This window comes from Hydra viridissima, unplaced genomic scaffold, assembly GCF_058129835.1.
Source record: "Hydra viridissima isolate aposymbiotic clone 2 unplaced genomic scaffold, HvirCarnegie_v1 scaffold_11, whole genome shotgun sequence".
Lineage (NCBI taxonomy): Eukaryota > Metazoa > Cnidaria > Hydrozoa > Anthoathecata > Hydridae > Hydra > Hydra viridissima.
This window is the reverse complement of record NW_028324310.1, coordinates 9,070,898-9,092,563: the sequence shown is the minus strand read 5'-3', so window position 1 is coordinate 9,092,563 and position 21,666 is coordinate 9,070,898. Positions and strand designations below refer to the sequence as shown.

At 29.1% G+C, this 21,666-nt stretch overlaps 3 protein-coding genes across 5 annotated transcripts; 2 read left to right on the top strand and 1 right to left on the bottom strand.

The window, feature by feature from the left end:
• The first annotated feature begins 3 nt into the window (after positions 1–3).
• Positions 4–3,927, top strand: LOC149882047 (uncharacterized). Its single transcript, XM_090066168.1, has 4 exons — positions 4–745; positions 1,104–1,393; positions 1,682–1,915; positions 3,616–3,927. Exons 1-4 carry the CDS (start codon positions 262–264, stop codon positions 3,793–3,795), a joined length of 1,188 nt encoding a protein of 395 aa, XP_089922294.1. The 5' UTR covers positions 4–261; the 3' UTR covers positions 3,796–3,927.
• A 6,220-nt stretch (positions 3,928–10,147) lies between these two features.
• On the top strand, positions 10,148–12,520 carry LOC149882046 (ras-related and estrogen-regulated growth inhibitor-like protein). The gene is made up of 4 exons (XM_090065883.1): positions 10,148–10,217; positions 10,835–10,965; positions 11,672–11,976; positions 12,487–12,520. The coding sequence occupies exons 1-4, from the start codon at positions 10,148–10,150 to the stop codon at positions 12,518–12,520; spliced, it is 540 nt and encodes a 179-aa protein (XP_089922009.1).
• Positions 12,521–15,670: 3,150 nt separating this feature from the next.
• Positions 15,671–21,617, bottom strand: LOC145191304 (palmitoyltransferase ZDHHC3-like). Of its 3 annotated transcripts, none has more exons than XM_080068369.2 (10): positions 21,375–21,616; positions 21,173–21,261; positions 20,485–20,555; positions 19,972–20,039; positions 17,207–17,251; positions 17,065–17,126; positions 16,819–16,909; positions 16,630–16,702; positions 16,444–16,549; positions 15,671–16,177 (listed from the first exon to the last, which is right to left on the bottom strand). In XM_080068369.2, the coding sequence occupies exons 1-10, from the start codon at positions 21,494–21,496 to the stop codon at positions 16,101–16,103; spliced, it is 804 nt and encodes a 267-aa protein (XP_079924495.2). In that variant the 5' UTR covers positions 21,497–21,616; the 3' UTR covers positions 15,671–16,100. The 3 variants fall into 3 exon arrangements, 2 of the variants coding, with proteins under 2 accessions (XP_079924495.2, XP_089922938.1); XR_013847491.2 differs by having other exon boundaries at positions 16,014–16,177; positions 16,823–16,909; positions 21,375–21,617; XM_090066812.1 differs by lacking the exon at positions 21,375–21,616 and having other exon boundaries at positions 19,976–20,039.
• Positions 21,618–21,666: the final 49 nt, after the last annotated feature.

Below are 21,666 nucleotides of genomic sequence, written 5' to 3'. Positions count from 1 at the left end.
TTTCTGATACTAATAATTAAAGTCAAAACCAATTTTTTTTTTTTTTTTTTCTTTTTTTTTTTAGTTTTACTTTTTTGGGTTTAACTTAATTGAGTTTAGGCTCAATTTTTTTCGGGTGCAGAGATTTAGTTTACTTATTTGGTTTAAATGAATGCTTTTTTTGTTTAATAGAACTTTTTTTATTTTTATTTGTTTGATTTTGTTTAATGGTTTAGAAGCTAAAAAGCATTTTTTGGATTTTTTATATATTTTTGAAAAACAATGGGTTATACAACCAAACAAAATGCTTTGGAGTTTTTCGTTGCTCTCAGTGAAGCGGATTGTATCTTCTTTGCAAACGAATGTTCGAAATTTTATAATCACAGCTATAATGCTGAATGCATGGAAAGTTCTTTAAAAAAAGAAAGCAATGATCTTCTTGAAGCAAATAAATCTTTAAAAAGTAAAATACAAGCCCTTGAAGAAGACTTAAAAACAATTGAACAAACTCATAAAATTGAAATAGCAAGTATTGAGCAAATACTAAAACAACAATTAACTGATGAAATCAAAAAAATTGAAGAGCATTACAAAGAAGAGTTAGAAGAAAAAAAAACTGAATACATACGCCTTTATCAAGAACAACAATCTGCTACCTCTCAATCAAAAAAAGAATACAATAAGTATTTAAAGAACTTTGATGATCGCTATACAAAATTCATGGAAGCTGCTAGATATATGGAGAAGAAACAAGATTATTCACAAGGTTTGTTTAAGATTTTGATTAGCGGATTGGATTGTTAAAGAAGATTAAAAAACAATATTAAATCTTGCTCCTCCTGGCCCCTTGCACCTCCATTTTACCATTTTGCAAAAGCCTTCTTATCTCAAATCATGCAACATTAGTATTTTTTCATTTATTCTCTTTTATATTCCTAAAATTTCTAGGCGTAGGTTTCGAAAACTAAATAACCATTAAAAATCTTTTTGCTAGAAATCAGAATAAACTTATTTAATTATCTGATAATTCGAGCATCTGGGTATGCAATTACTAGTATTAAAGTCTGATGTTCCATTTATGGATTTGCTAATTTTATATTATACAACTTTTTAACTGACTTTAGAAAGTGGAGCTAATGGTGAACAAATTTTAATGCAGATGCTGAACGATTCTCCCTTTTTCGAGTTAGAGGATATTACAAACGGAATGATGGAAGATTTTCATGTAAATTTAGGTTTTCATGGTTCTGAAGTCAAAGCTTTAATTGATGTAAAGAATAACATAGATAAGGAAACAATTGAAGAAAAAGATATCAACAAATTTATCAAAAATTTGGATAACAAGCCTGGTGTACATTGTGGGGTGCTTCTCGCAATGAACACAAGATTCAAAAATAAATATCAAGAATACAAGGTGAAATAATCAAATTAAGTTCCTTCGACTTAGTGATTAGTATTTCATGCAGGTTATGCTTCACGTTTGATAAATCTTTCCTAAAAGAAATATGATATTTACTGAAATAAGGCTAATAAAATCGTTTCTTTTTTTTTTTTTTTTTTTTTTACTTTTGGATTTTTTGAATATTTCTCTGTTAAAATATTAATGTTATTATTAGAAATTTTTTTTAAATATTTATTTTTTAAATACTTTTAAGTTCCCTAAGAAATTTCACTCTTTATTTAAACTTTTTTTCCCTTTTAGGTATTCAAAACCAAGCAAGATAAACCGTATATGATGATAAGCAATTTATTGGCTAGAACTCACTATGAGATTCCACTACTGTTTGCTCTTTCGGTAATGCAAATGCTTGTCGAATCCAAATCCATCCGGGGGGAAGAAGCTACCAAAGTGGTGGATATGTGCATTGAACAATGGAGTGAACTTTTAAAATCTGCTGACAAAATGGAAAGCTCTGCAAAAAAAATCCAAAATGAGGTGAGATTGTTTTTCCGTTTTTTATATGTATACAATTTTATTAAGTTTTTTAGGTCTTCGCTTAATTTTTTTTAGGGTGGTTTTATCAGTAATGGGAAATTTTCAAAGTTTTTATTTCCCTTCTCCCAGCTCACCATTTTTTGACATACCATATAGAGACTCTATAACCAAATTATCCTTATAAGGTAAAAATATTTAGGGGTTGCTCAATGACTTTAAAATGTTTACGTTTAAAAAATTAATTTTTTTATACTTTTTTGACTTTAAATCAGTTTGATTATTGATCATGGCTAATACTCGACTGCTAAATGACTGGAGGCACTGATGAATATTTCAAAGCATCTCAACTTATATTTTGAGGTAGAGTCTTAAAGTTCCTCCTTTACTACCATACATTTGAAAAGTTAACTTCGAAAGACAATATTAAAAGGACTTCATCAAATTTTTAAAAAAATCTAACGCATTTAGCAAGCTCTTAATATAAATACGTCTTTTTAAAATTTCTACCATAATTTACTGTCAATGTGCCTTACCAAATAATAGATTGGTAAGAGACTTCTTGATAATTTAATTTTTGAAAACCTTCCTTAATTTTTAAAACAATAATCAATTTTAAAACCTTTATCAAAATCGAAGCATCAAACCTGAAGCCCTTGAATTTTCAATTAGGCTCATAAAAGCGAAAGCAACATATCAGCCATATTAAGACCATTGAGACCACTTTATTAACCCACACCTAAGACTTAATTATGGAGATATGCAACAGAAAAGGAGATTAGCCCCGGATCGCAAATGGGAACACAAAGCCCCCCAACCTTCCCTTCAAGTAATCGACTGCCATATTAGAACTAGATTTTATTCTATAACATCCACCATACCATAATTCAAATTAAATACACATTCTTAGGCTTTAACCAACAGTGTATCAATTAAATACCAATAATTTAATGTATATTGTTTTATATTACTTTACTACAGTTTTATATTACTTTATACTTACATATAAACTTATAAACATTAAATAATAATTTAATAAGATAAAAAGAGTTAACTGTAAAAATTAGAGAGCGCAAAATTTATTGTGAAAGTCTTATTGATATTGATAATTGCCAATTTATTTTGGCATATAACAATATTATTGTAAACATTTGTGATAATATTGTCAACATCCTACAGAGTAAAGCATTTTTAGTAGAGCTTTTTTACAAATTTGTAAGTTTATGTCTGTATTAAAAATTTAAAAAAAAACTTACACTGCTTACGTAATAGCTACGTACCTATTCGCCAATTGAGTTCATGTAATGTCTAAACATAAATAAACGAAATTATTCGTCAATTGACTCCATGTACTGTCTAAACTTCTCGTGGGTTGAAATTTATTTTCTCTAGAACTTTTTATGGAGAAAGCTAATTATATTTTCACGCAATGCAAGTAAATTAAAGCTAGAAACGCATACTAGATCTTTATTTCAACAGAGGGTTTGTCTAAAAGAAAACCATAAAACTTTATGTTAAGACAAACTTTATGTTAGAAATCTCTAACAGTTAATTATCTAAGGCTAGTATAACAGAAACTATTTATTAACTAGTTGTTTTGATATAAACTACCATCTTACCAATATTAAACCTTTATCTTAAGGTTAGTTTACATCACGATTCCTTAATCATTGTATAAGTGTAATTGTTTATATTTCTCAAAGGCACGAGACTTGATAGTAAAAATAAAAGATGGAATAGAAGATACCAAACTTAATTTGGCACAAATAATCAAAAAAAGCACAGAGTTAGTTGAGGAATCCTCTTCAACCATCATAGTGCCTCCTTCGGATTCACCTCCAATTAAAAAGCTGAAGCCAGATGGAATTAGTACTCAAGAATAACACCAGGCTGTGTACTTTTGAACTTTTATTTTATTGAATCTAAATTTTTTCTTTAGTTAATTAATGCTTGTTAAAAACATGGAATTTATTAAAACCTGTAAAAAATTATATTTCATTTTACTTGGAACCATATTTTGCGGTTTTAACTTTTTAATTGCGCGGAAAGAAGAGGCGATAAGTATTAACTTTTAACTCCTTTTGCTCTTTTTTTCTCTGTGCGATTTAAGGATACTTTATATTTTTGAACGTGAACAGATAAAATTTGATTTGACTTTTGTCAAGTGGTAGTAAAGCTAGAGTGTAGTTATAGTTATGTAGGCTTATAGAATGTCCTACATTTATGATTATGGTTAAGAGTACTAGTACATATTGCTTTGGTTTTAAAAAAGGGGCAACAATTGTGAATTCTAAATTTTTTAAGTCAGATGGTAAATATAATAGTTAAAGTATAGAGTGAGTTTAAAAGTGTCACATGGGAAAGTTAAAAATAATTTCCTACCCAAAGCAGTGGCAACCACTGCCAGAGCCAAACATACTTACAAGCGAGGAAGCTACAAAGAAACAATTTCAAAATCGGCATAAATAACAGCGGATAACTCAAACGCCGTATCAATAACAGTTAAAATGGTCCCTGAACAAAAATAGCAAAGAGAAGTCAACATGATAATGTTTTATATTAAAAATATAGAATCCAAGCTGATGGAAGGCTACAAATCAAGCATAATCTTATCTTTGGGCAAACGTACTGATTTATTGATAAGAACTAAAATAGAAAATGATGCGCTGACCAGACAAGTGTTGCACAATAGCAAAGACATCGAATCGGTAAAGGAATGGCTTTTAAAACAAATAATGGAAGTTGAAGCAGTGGTTGATCAGAAATAAGAAATGAAGTTTAAAGTGGGAGACAATAAACACAAACGAAAGCATTACATAGTTTTTCTAAAAAAAAAATAATTTATGGAACAGGTAATGGTTTAACAAGAACCAGAAAAAGCGTTATTACGAAATCTTTTAAGTAATAAGGATCTGTACCAAAGGAACTAAAAATAAAAGCTATGTAAATCTTTTAGCAACAAAAACGCAGCCGTCAAGCTTTAAAAGTATTCAATAGCAAAATTTAATAGCCACTGTAGAAGAAGTAATAAAGGAAACACTGCTGATAGCAGATAAAGGATAATTTTATACGTTATCAGCAGCATCTTTTTATTGGGTTTTATTTGGGTTTTTTTTATTGGGTTTTAAATTTTTATTTTAATCAAGATTGTGGATTCATTGGGAAACTCTTTTTTGCTTTGTTTTTCAAATCAGAGCGTTGTTTGCGTTTTTTCAAATCAGAGCGTCGTCAAGTTCGTCGGTCAGTATTCCCGTTTTCCTTTTCATTCTTCTCCTTTTTTGGATTTAGTGAAATCTGATTTAGGTAATGGCTTTAGGATATCACGCGTATTTAACATTGTTGAACTATTAAAGATATTGGTAGTGATTGTGGAAATGGAGTAGGTCTATTTTGTCCTTGGTAACTTTATATTGGAAAATCAAACAGGACCATCGACAATCATGAATGCTTTCTCTGTTGATGGTCTTGGTTGATTTTTATGTGCTTGTAATTGATCTTAAATTCCAAGCGTAACATTTTCAGTCATCAAAATCTCTATAGAACGGTTGAAGCATTATTTTAAAAAGACCATATGTTCCTTGAACAAGCTGTTAAAGTCTGTGTGATGCGTGCCGAGGAAACGAAGGTATGGTAATGAAATTAGCTCAATAATACTCTGTTAAGTAATATGAAAACATGGAGAGAGTGATGAAAGGGTGATAAAACAAGCAGTTATATAATTTTCGCTGGCTTTACTAAATTTAAGAAGATCATTTTTCTGATTATATCTGAATTTATTTCCCCTTCTTGTACACCCTCATCTCTTACCAAATATTCTTTAAAATATATACGGAGAAAACAAACAAATCCGGAAATGTGTTTCCAACTGCATTTACAACTAGTTAGTTACACAGAGTAATACTTGTTATGCTTTCTTGAGATGTTAGTCTTACGTGCTTCCTTTTTTGTTATCACTTTAGAAGGCTTTTAAATTGTAGACATACCGATCTTGTTAATTTTGTACACGTTTAGAGGTTATTTGGCCCCTTCAGAATCAGACAACAAACTGAGGTTTTGCTGCCTGCCATTCCCCAAACCAAATTAATTTATTACTGTTTACCCGAGATTTCGAGTTTAGGATTTTATGAGAGATTTTTCTAATGATGCATAACTTATCGCGTCTTATCATAGCGGGCAACGGTCAGTCTTCATTAAATCTAATGCTGGTTTAGCAATCTTTTGGTGACGAGCTTGTTTTTCTAGAAGTAAATCTTTTTTAATTAAAACTCTCTCATTGTCGATTTTACTTTCAACGAGTTGCATGTCGCCAGCGAAGCTCTAACAGTGCTTAAATCATTATATATTAAAGTTATATTTAAGTCACAAAATTATGTAAATGAAAAAGTTTATTGGAATATTCACTGGTTCAAATCATCTCAGAGTTATATATGATAATTAAAAACAGTTCAGCTTAGGTTATACTTATTGCATAAAATTTTATAACTTTTTAGTAAAATAGCTATTTTTGATTTCCGGGCTGTTAGAATTTCGCTGGGGATGTAGAATAAAACCGCGTCAAACAGGTCACATTTTAGAAGAAATACAATTACTTTTTTTTATTAAGAATTTTGAAATTTTTTTATTAATGAAGAAGATTGAAAACTGTACAAAAATAGTAATACTCTTTTCTTTTTCTTTTTAATTGTAAATCTTAATTTAAAAAATGTCAAAACTAGCTTTTAAAAAATTGACCCGTCTTAACAGATGATAAGTTTAAAATGAGTCATTGTTTGTTACGTGCAAGATTTTATTTTTACTGCAGTGAAAAAAATTTTGAAACAACAATTTAAATTTATTTAACTATATTTTTTTGTAAGACATGTTTTTTTGCAGAGCCAGTGAACGCGCACAACGTTTTCACAAGCAAACACATCGTCATGAAACTTTTTCCTATATTTCTTGTATTTAGTCTGAACACTTTTCTCGCTTATCACAATTATCAACTTCCTCACCAACAATTTTCGTTATTTGATAGCTTTACTTTTTTTTGCGACATTTAGTAACCTTATTTCTTCTCGATCTTAAAGCACAGCAGTTGTATGTTATTCCGTTACACATGCTCCGTGAATTTTTAAGTTCGCTTTTTTAAACAAGCGTTTAATTTTGCTCCTTCAAAATTTTTTTAGCGCGATTTTGCCTGATTTAGATTTTAACTCACTCGATACTTGTTGAAACTGGCTATAAAGAATTGTTGGTGTAGATGGCATTTCTTGAGTTATTGTTATGGCAGGTACTGATGGTATTGGTGGGAATATTTGGTGGGAAAATGAAAGCATATTGAAATCCATCTATTGCATCCAAACGAGTGAAAGCTTCGCCGCATTCGCAGTTTTTTTATCAAAGGTGAAATTTTATTTTATCCAAGTTTTTTGTTTTTAGTTGCAGTTTAATATTTGCCATTTATTCCATACCTTCTTAACATGACATTAGACATCTACGTCTAAAGTTGCAAAATATGCGAAGAGTGAGGTGGAAGGCAAATCAAACGTTATTATCTCAACAAATCTTTAGAGATTTCAAGATAATGACCTGGAATATTTTGTTCATCAGCTTTTTTTATCTCTGCTACAAATACATCAACTAACCAGTAATAGATAGGATTCAACTCTCGTAGAATCTTTCCCCGCTTTTTGGACGACTCTTGATTGTGTATCCAGCTAAATAAAGACGTTTTCAACTTTGATTATTGCACAACATGGAATTATATCTGCCAGCTGTCATGTTTAACTATTTAAAAACTGAAATAGAAAGTTTTAGATTTCAGATCTTCAATCTAAATACAATAATATTTGAGTAACTTTTTTCTACAAGATGTCCCAAAATTAACGCAAGATTTGAATTAAATAGAAAACACAGTTTTTCGTTTTTTGATTGTTATTTTTTTCATTGAATCATAAAGTACATAGGATAGGGTTATTTATGGAATAACACATTGGGCATATGGCCTCCACGGCTTTGCATGCACATACGCACTCTTTTGTTAAAATTTTTCATGACCATTTTGCAAAAATGTGGCTGAATTTCGTTGATGCAGCGTTGAATCTCCTCCTTTAATGAAGGGTGGTAGTGGGCTTGTTGACATAGACCTGTGATTTCAAATAACCCCATAAAAAGAAATCTAATTTTATTAAATCACACAATCAAGGGGACCAATTCTGATCACCAAAACGAGAAAGTACACGACCTGGAAATGTCTCATGCAGTAATTGAATTGTTTCACGGGCTGTATGGCATGTGGCACCGTCTTGTTGAAACCACATATTGGTCACATCAATATCATCAATATCGGCAGAAAGAACTGTGTTATTATGTCGCGATATCGAGCACCTATGACAATCACTGCTTGACCAGTCTCCTCATTTTCAAAAAAGTATGGTCCAATTATGCATCCAGCTCAAAATCCACACCAAAAAGTAACACATTGTGGATGCATTTGTTTTTCGACAATCACATGTGGGTTCTTGGAACCCCAAAAGCGGCAATTTCGGAGATTAACAAAGCCATTAAGGTGAAAATGTGCTTCATTTTGCTCGAAAAATCAGCATCAATTTGTTGATGTTCAATAATCCATTCAACGAACTCTCTTCGCTGCGCATGGTCATTAGGCTTCAGTTGTTGTGTTAATTGAATTTTATAAGTATTGAGACACAGATCTTTAGTGAGCATAGGCTGTGGAGAACTTCTTGAAATTTGCAATTCTTGTCCACGATGCCGAATTGAGTTTCCTGGATTGTCACCGACACTCTCACCCACTGCTTCGATATTGATATTTAAACGGCTTGTTTTTGGACGACCAGTGTATTTGACGTCTCCAACGGATCTAGTCGCCCTGAATTTTTCAATTAATCTCTTCACTATTGATGAAGTTAAAAAATTATTCCGACCATATTTTGTATGAAACTTTCGAACTGCAGCCGCCAAGCTTTCATTATTTTTGAAATATTGTTCAATAATGAAGACACGTTATTCTATCGTGTAACGCTACATTTTTACGAACCCTAAACTGTCAGCTGTCGAAGGGTTTTTTTTTAGGGTTGCCAACACTTTACTGCACAAATGGCAATATAAAATTCAAATCTTGCGTTAATTTTGGGACACTCTGTATATATCAATTGACAATTTAATTATGTTTACAATTTCCAGCGTCTCCGCCAGAGCAGCACAAACTAAGGAGGAAGGGGGAAGGGTTAAGTATCGCTTTTGTTAAATTACCGTGCACATAAATATATTGAGTAAAAAGATACTTAGTGCATATATATTTAGCGCATCTATATTTAACTAACTGTAATAACAGCAGTTAACATAAACAAATGATGTAAGTTTTATGTTAAGATTCATTTTGGTAAATTTAAATATTGCGCAATGTGATAACTGATAAATATTTTCTACATCAGCACTAAAATTAAAATTAAAAAAAAAAACCTTTATAGTTGTGACGTACAACTTTTTGGTTGTGACGTACAACTTTTTAAAGGATGTAAGTCCCATTTCCATTTCAATTATTTTTTTAATTGCTTGTTTTAATAAATTTTTTATTAATAAATTATGAAACAAAATATTACAATTAAAATTCGACTCTTATGGTGTAATGTTTATTACTAAAATTTTACGCCTTGATGTTGACTTAAAATTAGTGATAAAAAAACTTCCGCGTATTTGGCAGCTTGTTACTGTTTATTGGCTGCTTGTTACTGTTTATAGGAAAAATGATTTTCGATTTTACGGTCCTAACATGCATTGATCTTATACATTATGGAACTTTAGTGTACCTTACCTATGAAATTATGATAATCAAATAAACAACGTTTCATTTCAAACTTCTAAAATCCTTTCTAAATCTTTTATATTTGAAATGTCTTTATTAAAAACAAAAAAATACAATAAAAAAATCTTTTGTTATTGGCAAAAAGTTAATGCTTTTCTTTTTCGTAGCCACCTATGCAATGAGGAAATAAGATTTACAGCTTTAATTTGATTGGTTACGCACATAAATTGTTTAAGAAATTATAACAGCTATCAGTTTTAATTACCGAAAAAATTAAGTTAATAAATATCAGCAACAGAGCTACTAGATAAATTTAAAACTTAACAGAACGTAAAACAAGTATTAAACATTATAATTCTCATATCTACTTTTTTTTATTGAATTTGGGAAAATACTTGGATTCAAATTTCTTGTGGCTGTATTGTAAAAAAATGAGCTTCCATTCAGCCAGGTTAATGGTTCGTTTGACAGTTGACGGTTACCGAAATTCAGGAAAGACAAGTACAATTCCTTTAGTAATATTTAAATTATTTTAAGATATATTTTAAGATATCGTATTATTGTAGAAGTGATGACTTTTTTTCTCAAATTTCTTGACACAATTTCGGTCGATTAAAAAGTTTAATAAACTGGTAGAATAAAAAGCTTATCGCGTCACTTTTTAGCTCCAGATTTACTCAAAAATTCGACGGACCTGACTAAATCATTGTAATTTATGATCATCAATTTGTTTTAAGGTTCGGTGGTTTGTTTTTCGGTTAACAACGAATAATAACGAATAAAGTTCAAGCTATTATATCAGTTGATCGAAGTATATTGAACTAAAAATAATTTTTATATTAAGGTGTAGAAAGTTATGAAATATTTCACATACTTTTTCAAGATGCATGCGTAGAATCGCTATTTGAATCTCTTAAACTTATTTATGAAAAATAACAAATTTATATATGAATATAAACTTATCATACCAAACGCATTGCTGTTATAAATGCAAAAGAGTTCTATTTCAATTAAACTTCAAAAAAATTTAAAAGATGGATGTATAATTTGTTACTTTATTGGTTATTATTCGTTATTTACCGAAAAACAATTCGCCGATGCTTAGTTTTAATTTTTAGCTTTGATCCAAACCTATTTTGGTGAGCCGAACTACTCTGAAATGTCCGACAATAAGGAACAATCATATTTACGAAGCGTGCTACTTAAGAATACTAAAGTTAATCAACACATTCTTGAATCAGATGGCAAAGTGAGCTTGTTACCGCAATGTTGAACTAAGTTCTTGTTGTTTTATATTGCCGTAATTATGTTCTTGTTTTAATTTAGTTTTAAGAAATTTTTGTTTGTAAAGCGTAAAGTTTTACAAGTAACAAAGAAAACTAAAACCTTTCAATCTCTCAGTCAGATTTTTATCCGTTTAGAAATTTTTCGTAGTGCTAATTATAGTGGTGCTAGACAGTGGCAGAGCTCAAGAGAGAGACAAAGAAAGAGAGTGCTCATAATCTAAAAATGGGCCCTCGCCAAAAATAAATTTAAAAAATTTTATCATTAAACACCTATTAAACACCGAGGTGGTAAATCTATAGAACTTAAGCTGTTTTTTGTAATGAGCTCCTGAAAATCTTACTTTTGTAAATCTGTGAAATACTCCTTATCAAAAACAAACTTAAAGTTTATTTTGCATTACTTGTAAAGTAGAAACAATTAAACGATGATTTGAATTAAAAGAAATGAAAACGAAAAATCCTTTTAATCAGCAAGCATTCCCCTGTAAAAGTGCGAATGTTTTTAACTAAGACGAAATCTTGAAGCTGTAATGGCAACATTTTATTATCTCCAACATCAAATTTTAAGATAGTTGCTCAATTGCGAGTAATTTAAATTTTAAAATGTAATCATTTTTTTAAATCATCATTAAATCATCTTTTTATTTTAAAAATTGTGTTTCTATTTAGAACTTGGCGGTTACAGCCTGGGCGCATGGAATTATTGTAATAATTGCCACCAACGATCCAGAGTCGCTTAAATACGCCGAAGAGTTTATTATCAAAGCAAAACAAATTACAATGAAGAACGCATGTATTGTGCTTGTAGCAAATAATAAGGATGAGTCTAAGAGAAAAATTTCACTTGCAGACTGTCAGGACCTCGCCATAAAACATAACTGTAGCTTTTTTCTGGAACTTTCGGCTCAAAATGACTTCGAGATTGTCAACATGTTGTTTAACAATCTTTCTACTAAAATAATCGAGACAAGGAAGTGCATCTCAAAAAAAATTCCCAGAATAATGTGTAGAGTCTTTAAGCAACGGCAGTAACCTTAATAAAAACATAATTTCGTTTTCCTGTGCACAAAATAACAATCAAGAATGTTAAAATGAATTAAAGAATTTACATCAAATGAAATAAATCTAATTCTTTAAAAATATATTATTTTGTAAAAAACGAACATTTATAAACAACAAATGTTTTATGTAAGAGTTTTTTTGGATTTTACAGACATTGCAAATCAAAATCTAGACAACCTTACGAATTTAACAATCTGTTAAAATTCCGGATCAAATCAAAAAAACTTAAAAAAGTTTGAAGGAAACTGTGCGCTTCATTTCGATTGATATCGAAGAATGATTGTGTAAAAAAGTCATCAGAGATATGTGTAGTAAGGAGAGAATGTGTTTCAAGAAGAGAAACACTTGATTTGGTGGTGAACTTAATAAACTCTGGTTTAAAATAGGTAGTTTATGTAATTTATATAAATTATATAATTTAGATTACGAGAAATGACAAAGATAAGTATAATGTAGAGTGAAAATTTTGAATGCAAAAAAGCTTCAATTAATTTTCAATAGAAAAAAATCCATGTTAAAATTGTCTTTACTTCTTCAATAAATTCATTATAAATTCAGGAGTTTCAGTTGCTATCAGCTTTATAAAGTTGCTGAATACAAATTAGATTTAAAAAATTTTTGAAAATTGAAGACCTTATTGTTAAAAGTTAAGACTGAGAAAATATAGCAATTTAAAGTAAAAAGCCACCAAAAGTTCGCCCATGAAAGACAAAAACCACCAGTATCTTTTTTTCCCTGTCAATTTTTAAATTAGAATCATTTAAAATTAAAGCTTTTTAGTTTTGGTAGAGACGCGTTGTTTGAGAACTTTGCTACTAAACTCTTCAATATTTTTTCAGTTTTTGTTAGAGACACGTTATTAGAGAACTTCGTAAGCAAACTCTTCAATATATTTTTAATACATTTTTAATGAAATATTGAAACACAAATTTTAATCCAAATCAACATTTATTTTAGACAATAAATATTTCCAACTTTACATTATTTTTTTCAAATTTCTGTAATATAGGATTATAGACTCTCGTGAGTTCTTTTTTTTTTTTTTACTTTCTTCTTTTCTTTTAGAAATTATCTTCAAATAAGAGAATTTAGCTTCGAATTGTTCTTTCACATCTTTGTTCCCAATCAAAGAATTTTTAGTTTGAAAATTTCATCAAACTGAATTCTCAAAGTTTCTCAAAGTAAGACTTTTAAAGAAATTCTCACTGCTAGAAAGTAGAATTAATAAATTTATGATTTACTGACGCATTCGTCACATGATACAACAATTTGATGCAAAAAAAAAATTTGGTCAAATTGTCAAATCATGAATTTGTATGCCGAATTCAATATAAAAATAATGCATATTTCGTAGGATTTGTGATTTCTTAGTTTCAATCATCATGACAATGACAGATTTGGGCATTTTTTTGAGATCAATTTTATTTTGGGATCAATTTAGTTAGGATTTTTTCCTTATTCGCAATCCGTGGTCGTTTATTCAGGTTGTTCTTTTTCTTTTATGAATAAAGAAAGTTGCAGTATTTCAATAATATTTCCTCCTCAATTCACATCGATTAATTGTTATTTTTTAACAATAATTGAAACAAAACATGTACTAGGGGATAAGTCTGAGGAGAAGTTGGTGAATGATCTACTAAATGTACTGTGTTGGACTTAGATTTGTTGAGGACAGAGTAAAACGCGTGGTTGAGAAACTAAGTAAGCTTTTAGAAAAATTTTAAACTTGGCTGTAAAGTTTAAATCTAAGCAAGTTCGTTTTGTAATCGACGAAAAAGAAAAAAAAAAAAAAAATGCTAAAGGCAAAAAAAATATTCTCCGTTGTACAATCCATTAAGATTTTTTAGCCCAAATTTTACATTTTTAGATGAATGAACTTAAATATTAAACACCTAATTTTGTTTCATATGTGATAGGTACTTTTTTGTTTTTCAAAGAACTTCTTTTCAAGACTGAAATCATCGGATTAGTTTAATGAGGTTATTACTAACATTACGTATGAGGTTATTACGTTAAGTATGGAAAACATCGCTGTGATTTGTTTAAATTCGGAAGGGAATTTTAAGTCGGAACTGATTATAGAATTTCGCTTCTTAAACGCAAGGTAAATACGCATTTTAAATGCTTCAACTGACTCAGTTCAAGTAAAATCAGATTGGAACTTTTTGTAGTTCGAAAGTTGCGTTTAGATAAACAAGTTGCCCTGTACAGATTTTCGGATGTTGCAAAAAGGGTGGGAAGAGAATGAATTGGGGCCTGTTTATATAGACAAGGGCTAGCCCGGAAAACGAGCCAGTTTTAAAATTGTTTATATGAATTTTTGCCAAAAAAAAAAAAATGATATCGAGGTCAGCCTGGCTTTTTCTAGCAGGGCTGGGCTCTTTATCGGTAAAATAAAAAACTTTAAAGATGGCGGCTAGCGACAAAAAAAACACATTGCATTTTAACAATGTTTGACTGGTATTATAACACAAATAATGCTTCTTAAAAGCCTAATTGTGTTATGTAAGCTTTACAAATTTAAATATGATAATTTTTTAAATATTATTCTTTTACGAAAACGATCACAATCACTTCAAAAGATGAAACAAGCAAGAGAGAGGTGCCTTAAAAGAAAAAATCGTAGTTGATGGTTTAAAACTGGCAGAACTGATTTATGTTGACATAATATAATAACTGGTGTAGCTCCCATTGATTTATGGAAAACAAATTTTAGCCTTTCACGGTTTCTTTTTATGAATTTGGTTTCAGAGTTAAGCCCTTATTTATCTCCTGACCCTTTTTCGCCTAACTCTAGAGCTCTATCAGCAGATAAAAAAGTAGCTATTACTTTATATTACTTAAAAGATACTGGATCTTTGGTAAATTATAAAAGCAAAACAACTAAAATTTTAAGTACACGGAAGTTGTCATTTTTATTATTAAATTTATTATTTTACGCGGAAGCTTTCAAATTTAAAAAATGTAAGAGTTTATACGCATGCGTACAAATTTATGTAAGAAATTAACCTGCCCGTTTGCCAAGATCTCGGCAAAAAACAGTGAGGTCTCGCTATCCGGGCTAGCTCGTTTATTCATATAAACGCAAAATAAAATTAAGTTAAAATATTGATGACGTCGATATCTCGGTAAATGGGCTGGCTCGTTTGCCGAGCCGGCCCGCTTTCCATATAAACAGGCCCTTGGAAGAGTAGATATTTTGGCAAGAAACTACAACACTATGATAGTTCTAAATTGAGGTATTAATCGCCAAAGGTCTCACTATGTGGGCAAACTTGCATTTACGATATTAAATACTATAAGGAAAATATAAACTATATATAAATTTAAGGTCTTAGATTTTAAACTTGAAATAGAACCTGTTTAGACGTACAAGCGGCCTGCGAGTTCTTGAATGTAATTGCCTTAGTTATAAGGATTAATATGAGAATTTATAACCAAATGCTTGATTTTGCTTTTACATATTCATTTTTTAGTGCGTTCAGTGACCAAGCAACAAGTTTTGTATTAAAAAGCCTTGCATAAGCTTAGAAATTTTGAAAATTAGTTCCTCATTTTGAAAATTAGTTCCTTCCAAAATTAGGTCACGTGACAAAAAAGTCCTTGTTTTCAGTAAAAATTTAGCCAAAATTTATTTTTCATCAGAATATTAGAAAAATGTTTTTACACCTACCCAATTAAATTCTTGAATAAATGTTTTTTTAACTTTAGGACCTCCTAACTAAATCAAAAAAAAAGTCAATTTAAAAAAATGTACCACAATCACAACGGCCACTTACAATCGTACGGCCACTTACAGTTTTTTCAAAACCATAACTAATCGAGTGTTTAAATAGAGTGACTAAATTTTGGTGCCAATCTCAGTGTCTTTAACCACTTTATTATGCTTCAAATTTTTAGATGCAGTTGAATTGATTTCCATATAACAAGTAAAGTTACCCTTTAACTGTTTTATTGCGTATTATATTTTATTTCATTATAAATGTAATATTTCCATGACCGTTGTTTTTATTTAACGATAATCATAGAAGCAAGGTCATACATTGTAATCTTGGCGATATTCTTGAGCAAGGTGAGTGGAGCTGCACGGTAAAAACCATTTGATATAAGAACCTATGAAAAAAAAACAAATATTTAAGCATCTACTTTCTAAGATTAACCTTATAAAATTGTAGTCTTGACATCTGCTGCATATGGTCCGAATTAAATTTTGTTTGCTGTAATAAAGTTATGGGTATTCTAGATCTAGATGATAATTTCAATGTTGACCGCTACATAACGAAAATAGGCTTTCATGAAAATTATTATAAAATTATTATATTATCAAACTATTATGAAACTTTTGTTAAATTATTATTTAATTATTATTGAACTATTACCTGTTCCAAAAGTTTCTATGAGTAGTTGTTTCTTCAACTTTGTTGACTTCATTTCCCTTTTTCCTCCCATTTCTATTGCTGTGACATCATAACAGATCGAATAAAACTGCATCAAATAAAACACAATAGAAATCATACAAAAATAAAACCAAGGCAAGCTGATAGAAATATGATAATATGTCTGACCTGGTCATAAAGAACACTTATAACAAACAGGCAGAATAAGAGTGATATCACTAGCAATGCTATCAAGTTGATCCTTAAATAAAAAAAATTGTAAGAACTTCAAATTTAGATTAAAATAAAAATCAGTACTGCAAAAATAATCATGTAACTAAACTGTGATGAACATTTCAACTGCAAGTAGAATTATACCTACGATAAGTATTTTGACTTTCGTTGCGATCAGGTATCTTATCACTCCAACTGGTTGCAATGAGTACAATAGCATAGAAACAAGATAATCCTAAAAAACGTTGGAGAAAAGTCAAAAACCTGTTTTCTTCAACACAATTACTAAACATAAATTTAGTGAGTATTTCAAATTATTTTTGTTAGAGATACTAAAAATAATGAAAGTCAAAATAAATACAACAAAGGAAACTATAAAATAAGTCCAACCTGTATAAAAAAGAAAGAGTATAAAATATTTTTGGTTCCTCTCTCCAACACAATTGTTAATCCTAAAAACAGAAGTCATAAAGTTTTTGTAGATTAACTGAAGTCAAAAATCTCTTTTAAGAAATCATATATGATAATTTACCAAGGACAGTGATGATCCATTTTCCGCACACATCTTTTGCAAACTCTAAGATAAAAATGTAAAATAGCTAAAATATCTATGTGAGTATTATCTATGAACCAATTAGAATATATTTAATGTGCTCCATTATGGAGCAAGTTGATACAGAGTATGAGTCATGTTGATCTGTGCCAATTTACTTTAGAAATTTCAAGTTATCTCATAAAAAATTTCAAGTTATCTCATAAAAAATTTACTATAAAACAATTATCTAAATATTAATTAAATCCTAGTACAACATGAGTTATTCATGATAATTAGAGATTTATATAAACACCATAAATGTGGTAAAATCTAAAATATCATTTTCTATCATTTTTTAAGTGTGCAATTGCAGGTAAGTACCTTAAACCTTATCTTTAATTTTTAAATAGTTCCAAAAATAAATATCTTATGATAGTGAATCATGTTTTTGTTATGGACAGAAAATCAGAAGCATTATAAAAACTTGTTGAAAGTAATTACAAAAAGTGAAAATAATGAAAGCATTACAAAAATTATTTAATTTTATTATGAGTATTGAAAGCTTGTCACTAGTTGTATACTGTTATGAATGGAGTGCAAAAACAAAGCTGTTTTCTAGGATATTTTAAAACTTTACTTCATCTGAAAAATGACAATACCAAAATAATTGATATTAGATATGATAAAATAGAAAACTAGTCATCTTTTAACTTTTTTTTTAATCAAAATTGTTTCTCCAGGGAACAATTTAAGTCATTCCTGGATTGTTGTTTAAGATAAAAGAAAATTCCACAAAAATATTATTCATTTGTATAACATACAATATTCATAGTGTCCAGTTACCACTTCAACGTTGTTTATGAAGACTTACAGAAAAAAAAATCATTTATATTATTTAGCTTTCATTTAGCATTATTTTGGTTTCATCTCTATCAAGTTTCAATGATTTGTTATTACATCTAAATAAGAAACATACATCTTGCAAACTTTGTTACTGTAACTTGTATAGATTTTAAGGCTGAAAGCTGGAGGCCTATAACAAAGGCCTACATTTTAGCACAGAGGTTGCTTAGGAGGCCTAAAAAAATCTATAAATTTTTATTTTCGGGCCTACATTATTTTTTTATTCATTTCATAATTGAAACTGCAACATTATCAACATCTTTATGAACAAATGTTGAGGTTCCCCAATATAGATAATATTACAATTAGCTCAAGTTAATTAATGTCATTTGAATGTACAATGTACGTATAGAAAACTAAGCTAAAGTTTTCAGCAATTTGAAACTTTGATCATTTTTGCTTATATATTGATATCAAATTTTAAAATTTATTAACCACAAAATAATTCAAGTAAAATGTGCTGAGGTATGTTAAAAATTAATGATTTAAACAATTTGTTCTTCATTTTTGTAGTGTAAATATACTTCAACATAATGGACCACAAAATGTGTTAATAAAACTTCACTGCAAAGGAAATAACTAAAATTGTGATAAAATTGAAGGATGTTAGAAAACCACTTGCTTTCAGTTCTGGAAAACTATTTGTTAGCAGTTCTGGAAAATTCTTTCATTTATTAATGAGAACTCAGGGCTTTTTTCATACATTAGGAAATAATCTTGGTTGATCATGGTTATCAACAATGCTGCTACTGAGCAAAGCATCACGTTTTGTTTGAATTATTTTTAGAAACTCACTAAATGTAAAATTAGAAACTATTTATATAACATATTAAAAAAATAAACCATCAAATTTTTTATAAAAAATTTATAAAATCTTTTTTTTGCGTGCGTGGCCAGTTGTCTCAACCATGATCAAGGTTTGAAAGGGTAATTTCATGAGACATCTGGATGCTGTCACAAGATAATTCAGAAGGAGCTGACAGAACTCAAAGATCAGATAAAAGAAGCTCAAGAACAAAGAAACTAGAACTAAAGAGTGTTTATAAACAAGAAGAATACAAACAGAAAATCCAAGAAATTATTTGATCCACCTCTATCAGAAAAAGTAATAATTACTGGATAATTTTTATAAAGAAACCACAAATATTACATGAAAGAATATGATTTTTAGCTTAAATGAACTTGCGCTAAAATACTGCTTAGGTTTTACTCTGAATGTAAGAGTAAAGCATACTAATTGTTATCTGATCATATACTTGTTAATAATTGGATTTACAATCTCATTGCCAATTTCACAATTTAGCATTGAGCATTTGTAATCTAAATAATTATTCAAATAATTAAAATATTAGAAGCTAAATATTATCTTTTAACCAAAACTGGTAAATGAGACCAATTTTTCAGGTTTAATGAAATTTTAAGAATATTTCTGCTTTATGAATGTTTTACAATACTTTTAATTGTTTGCTGTAAATAAAAATTATGTTTTGCTTAAGCATTTCATGCTTGATTGCTTGATGAATGAACTGTACCAAAAAATCATTTCTATTTATCATAATCCATTTATTGCCAGAAAAATAGGAAAGAATAATAGGCTGCAGTATACAAAATTTTAAATAAAATTTATGGCTCTAAACTTAATGTCTACCATATATCCATGTGTATGTGTCTGTGTGTGTGCGCATGTGTGAAACATTTTCTATAAACCTGCCTTTGTATCTCCCCTATTCAAAAAGTGGCTGAGTTATGAAAGCAATAATATGAAATGCTCCACAAAAGAAGCAAATAAAGCACCAATCAGTGCTATGATACTTCAGTTACTTCTGCATAAATTACAAAGAGTTTTACTAAAAACTAACCTACAGTGATGTGATCTAGGTGGTCGAAACAATTCACACTGCTTGCATACTGTCCAGTCTTCATCATTCTAAATAAACAGTTTTATTTTCTTTAACTAAAATTAAAATAAAGAATTGATTATTACTCTTTGTTAAAACAATGAATGGACTGAACAGTTTCCTTGAACAGCTTTTTATTCTAGCAGATTTCTTACACAAAACTTAAACAAAAAAAAAACTTTGTACTCTAATATTTCTATTACAAAAAATTTTGCTTGCCAAAAAAGAGTGCTTTTTTGAAGATTAGCTTCTATACATTTATGAAAGCTTATATAAACACATCAGAGAGGCATTGAATAAAAACAGAGTTGATTGTCTATAACTAAATAATGAAACAGGAAAATGATATTGCATAACCTGCTAATGTAAGATTTTTAGTTTAAAACTATTTTATGTAGAAATGCATTAGATTGCACTTTATCAATTGAACAATATAGTACACATTTACAATTGATAAAAAAGAAAAAAACCAACCAGATTTCTTTTACGACTATTTCTTCGAGTTTCAGAGAAATCAACAGCTATCTCTGGAAATGGAACCCAGCCTGTTAAACAAATGAAAGAACTTGAAATCATTTTAAGCTAAATATTAGCATAAAATGCAATTTATTCAATATTAAACTTATTATTAACTTAAAGTGATTTCAAACTTTTACTTTATAAATGCAATTTACAAAGCAAAAAAAACTTGGATAAACTCATTACTATATGGGTAACTTAATTTAAATATGTATTTCAAGCGTTTTGTGCAGTAATTTCAGACTAAATAGCTGATATGATTTAGACAACAACTTTCATTAGAAAAAAGTAACTTTTTTAAGGTGATTGTAAAAAATAACTCATTTTTACACATAACTGTAGTTAGTGACTATTGTCAATATTACACATCTTTTTAAGATTTAAAAAAATCACAAATTTATAAATCAAATCAAAAAGTTATACAACAAATACATATAAATATTTAAAAAGTTTTTTAAAAAATTAATCTAAGCAACCATTACATATCTAGTAACTAGTGTTATTAGATCATTTATTTAGTACAATCAAAAAAATATTGGATCACATTTAAGATATTATCAGTTACTTTAAAAATCATGATTTTGTAGCAAATGTTAAGTATATATTTTAAAACTTCAAACTCAAGTGCATTAAAAAATTTTACCTGGGTCAGTGAGCATAGCTTTAAGATGTGAGTATGAGAGCAGAAACAATAAAACATTGAAAAGCATAACATGAATGCATCCCCAGAGACTAAAATAAAATTTAAAAAAACCTTCAGAAATTACAAAAAAAAACAACAAAGAAATCTTACAATAATGATTTCAAAATATATTTTGTTAACTATAGTTGTTATAGAATAACACCTTTCGCCTTGAAGGGGAACCACTATTTCAATAAGAACAATGTAGTCAGCATATATTATAATCCCATAGGTCATTAACAAACATATAATTCCACATGGATCTTTAAGAAAAACAACACCCATCTATTCATTTGAATATATTCCGTTAAACATACTCCTAGAACTTTCTATTATCATTATCTAAATTTTATAAACTTGTTAAATTGCTAAAATTCAAAATAAAAATATAATTTACTAGTTAACAAGGATTCAAGGAACAAAAATCTGTTAACTTTACACAGCTAGTAATTAAA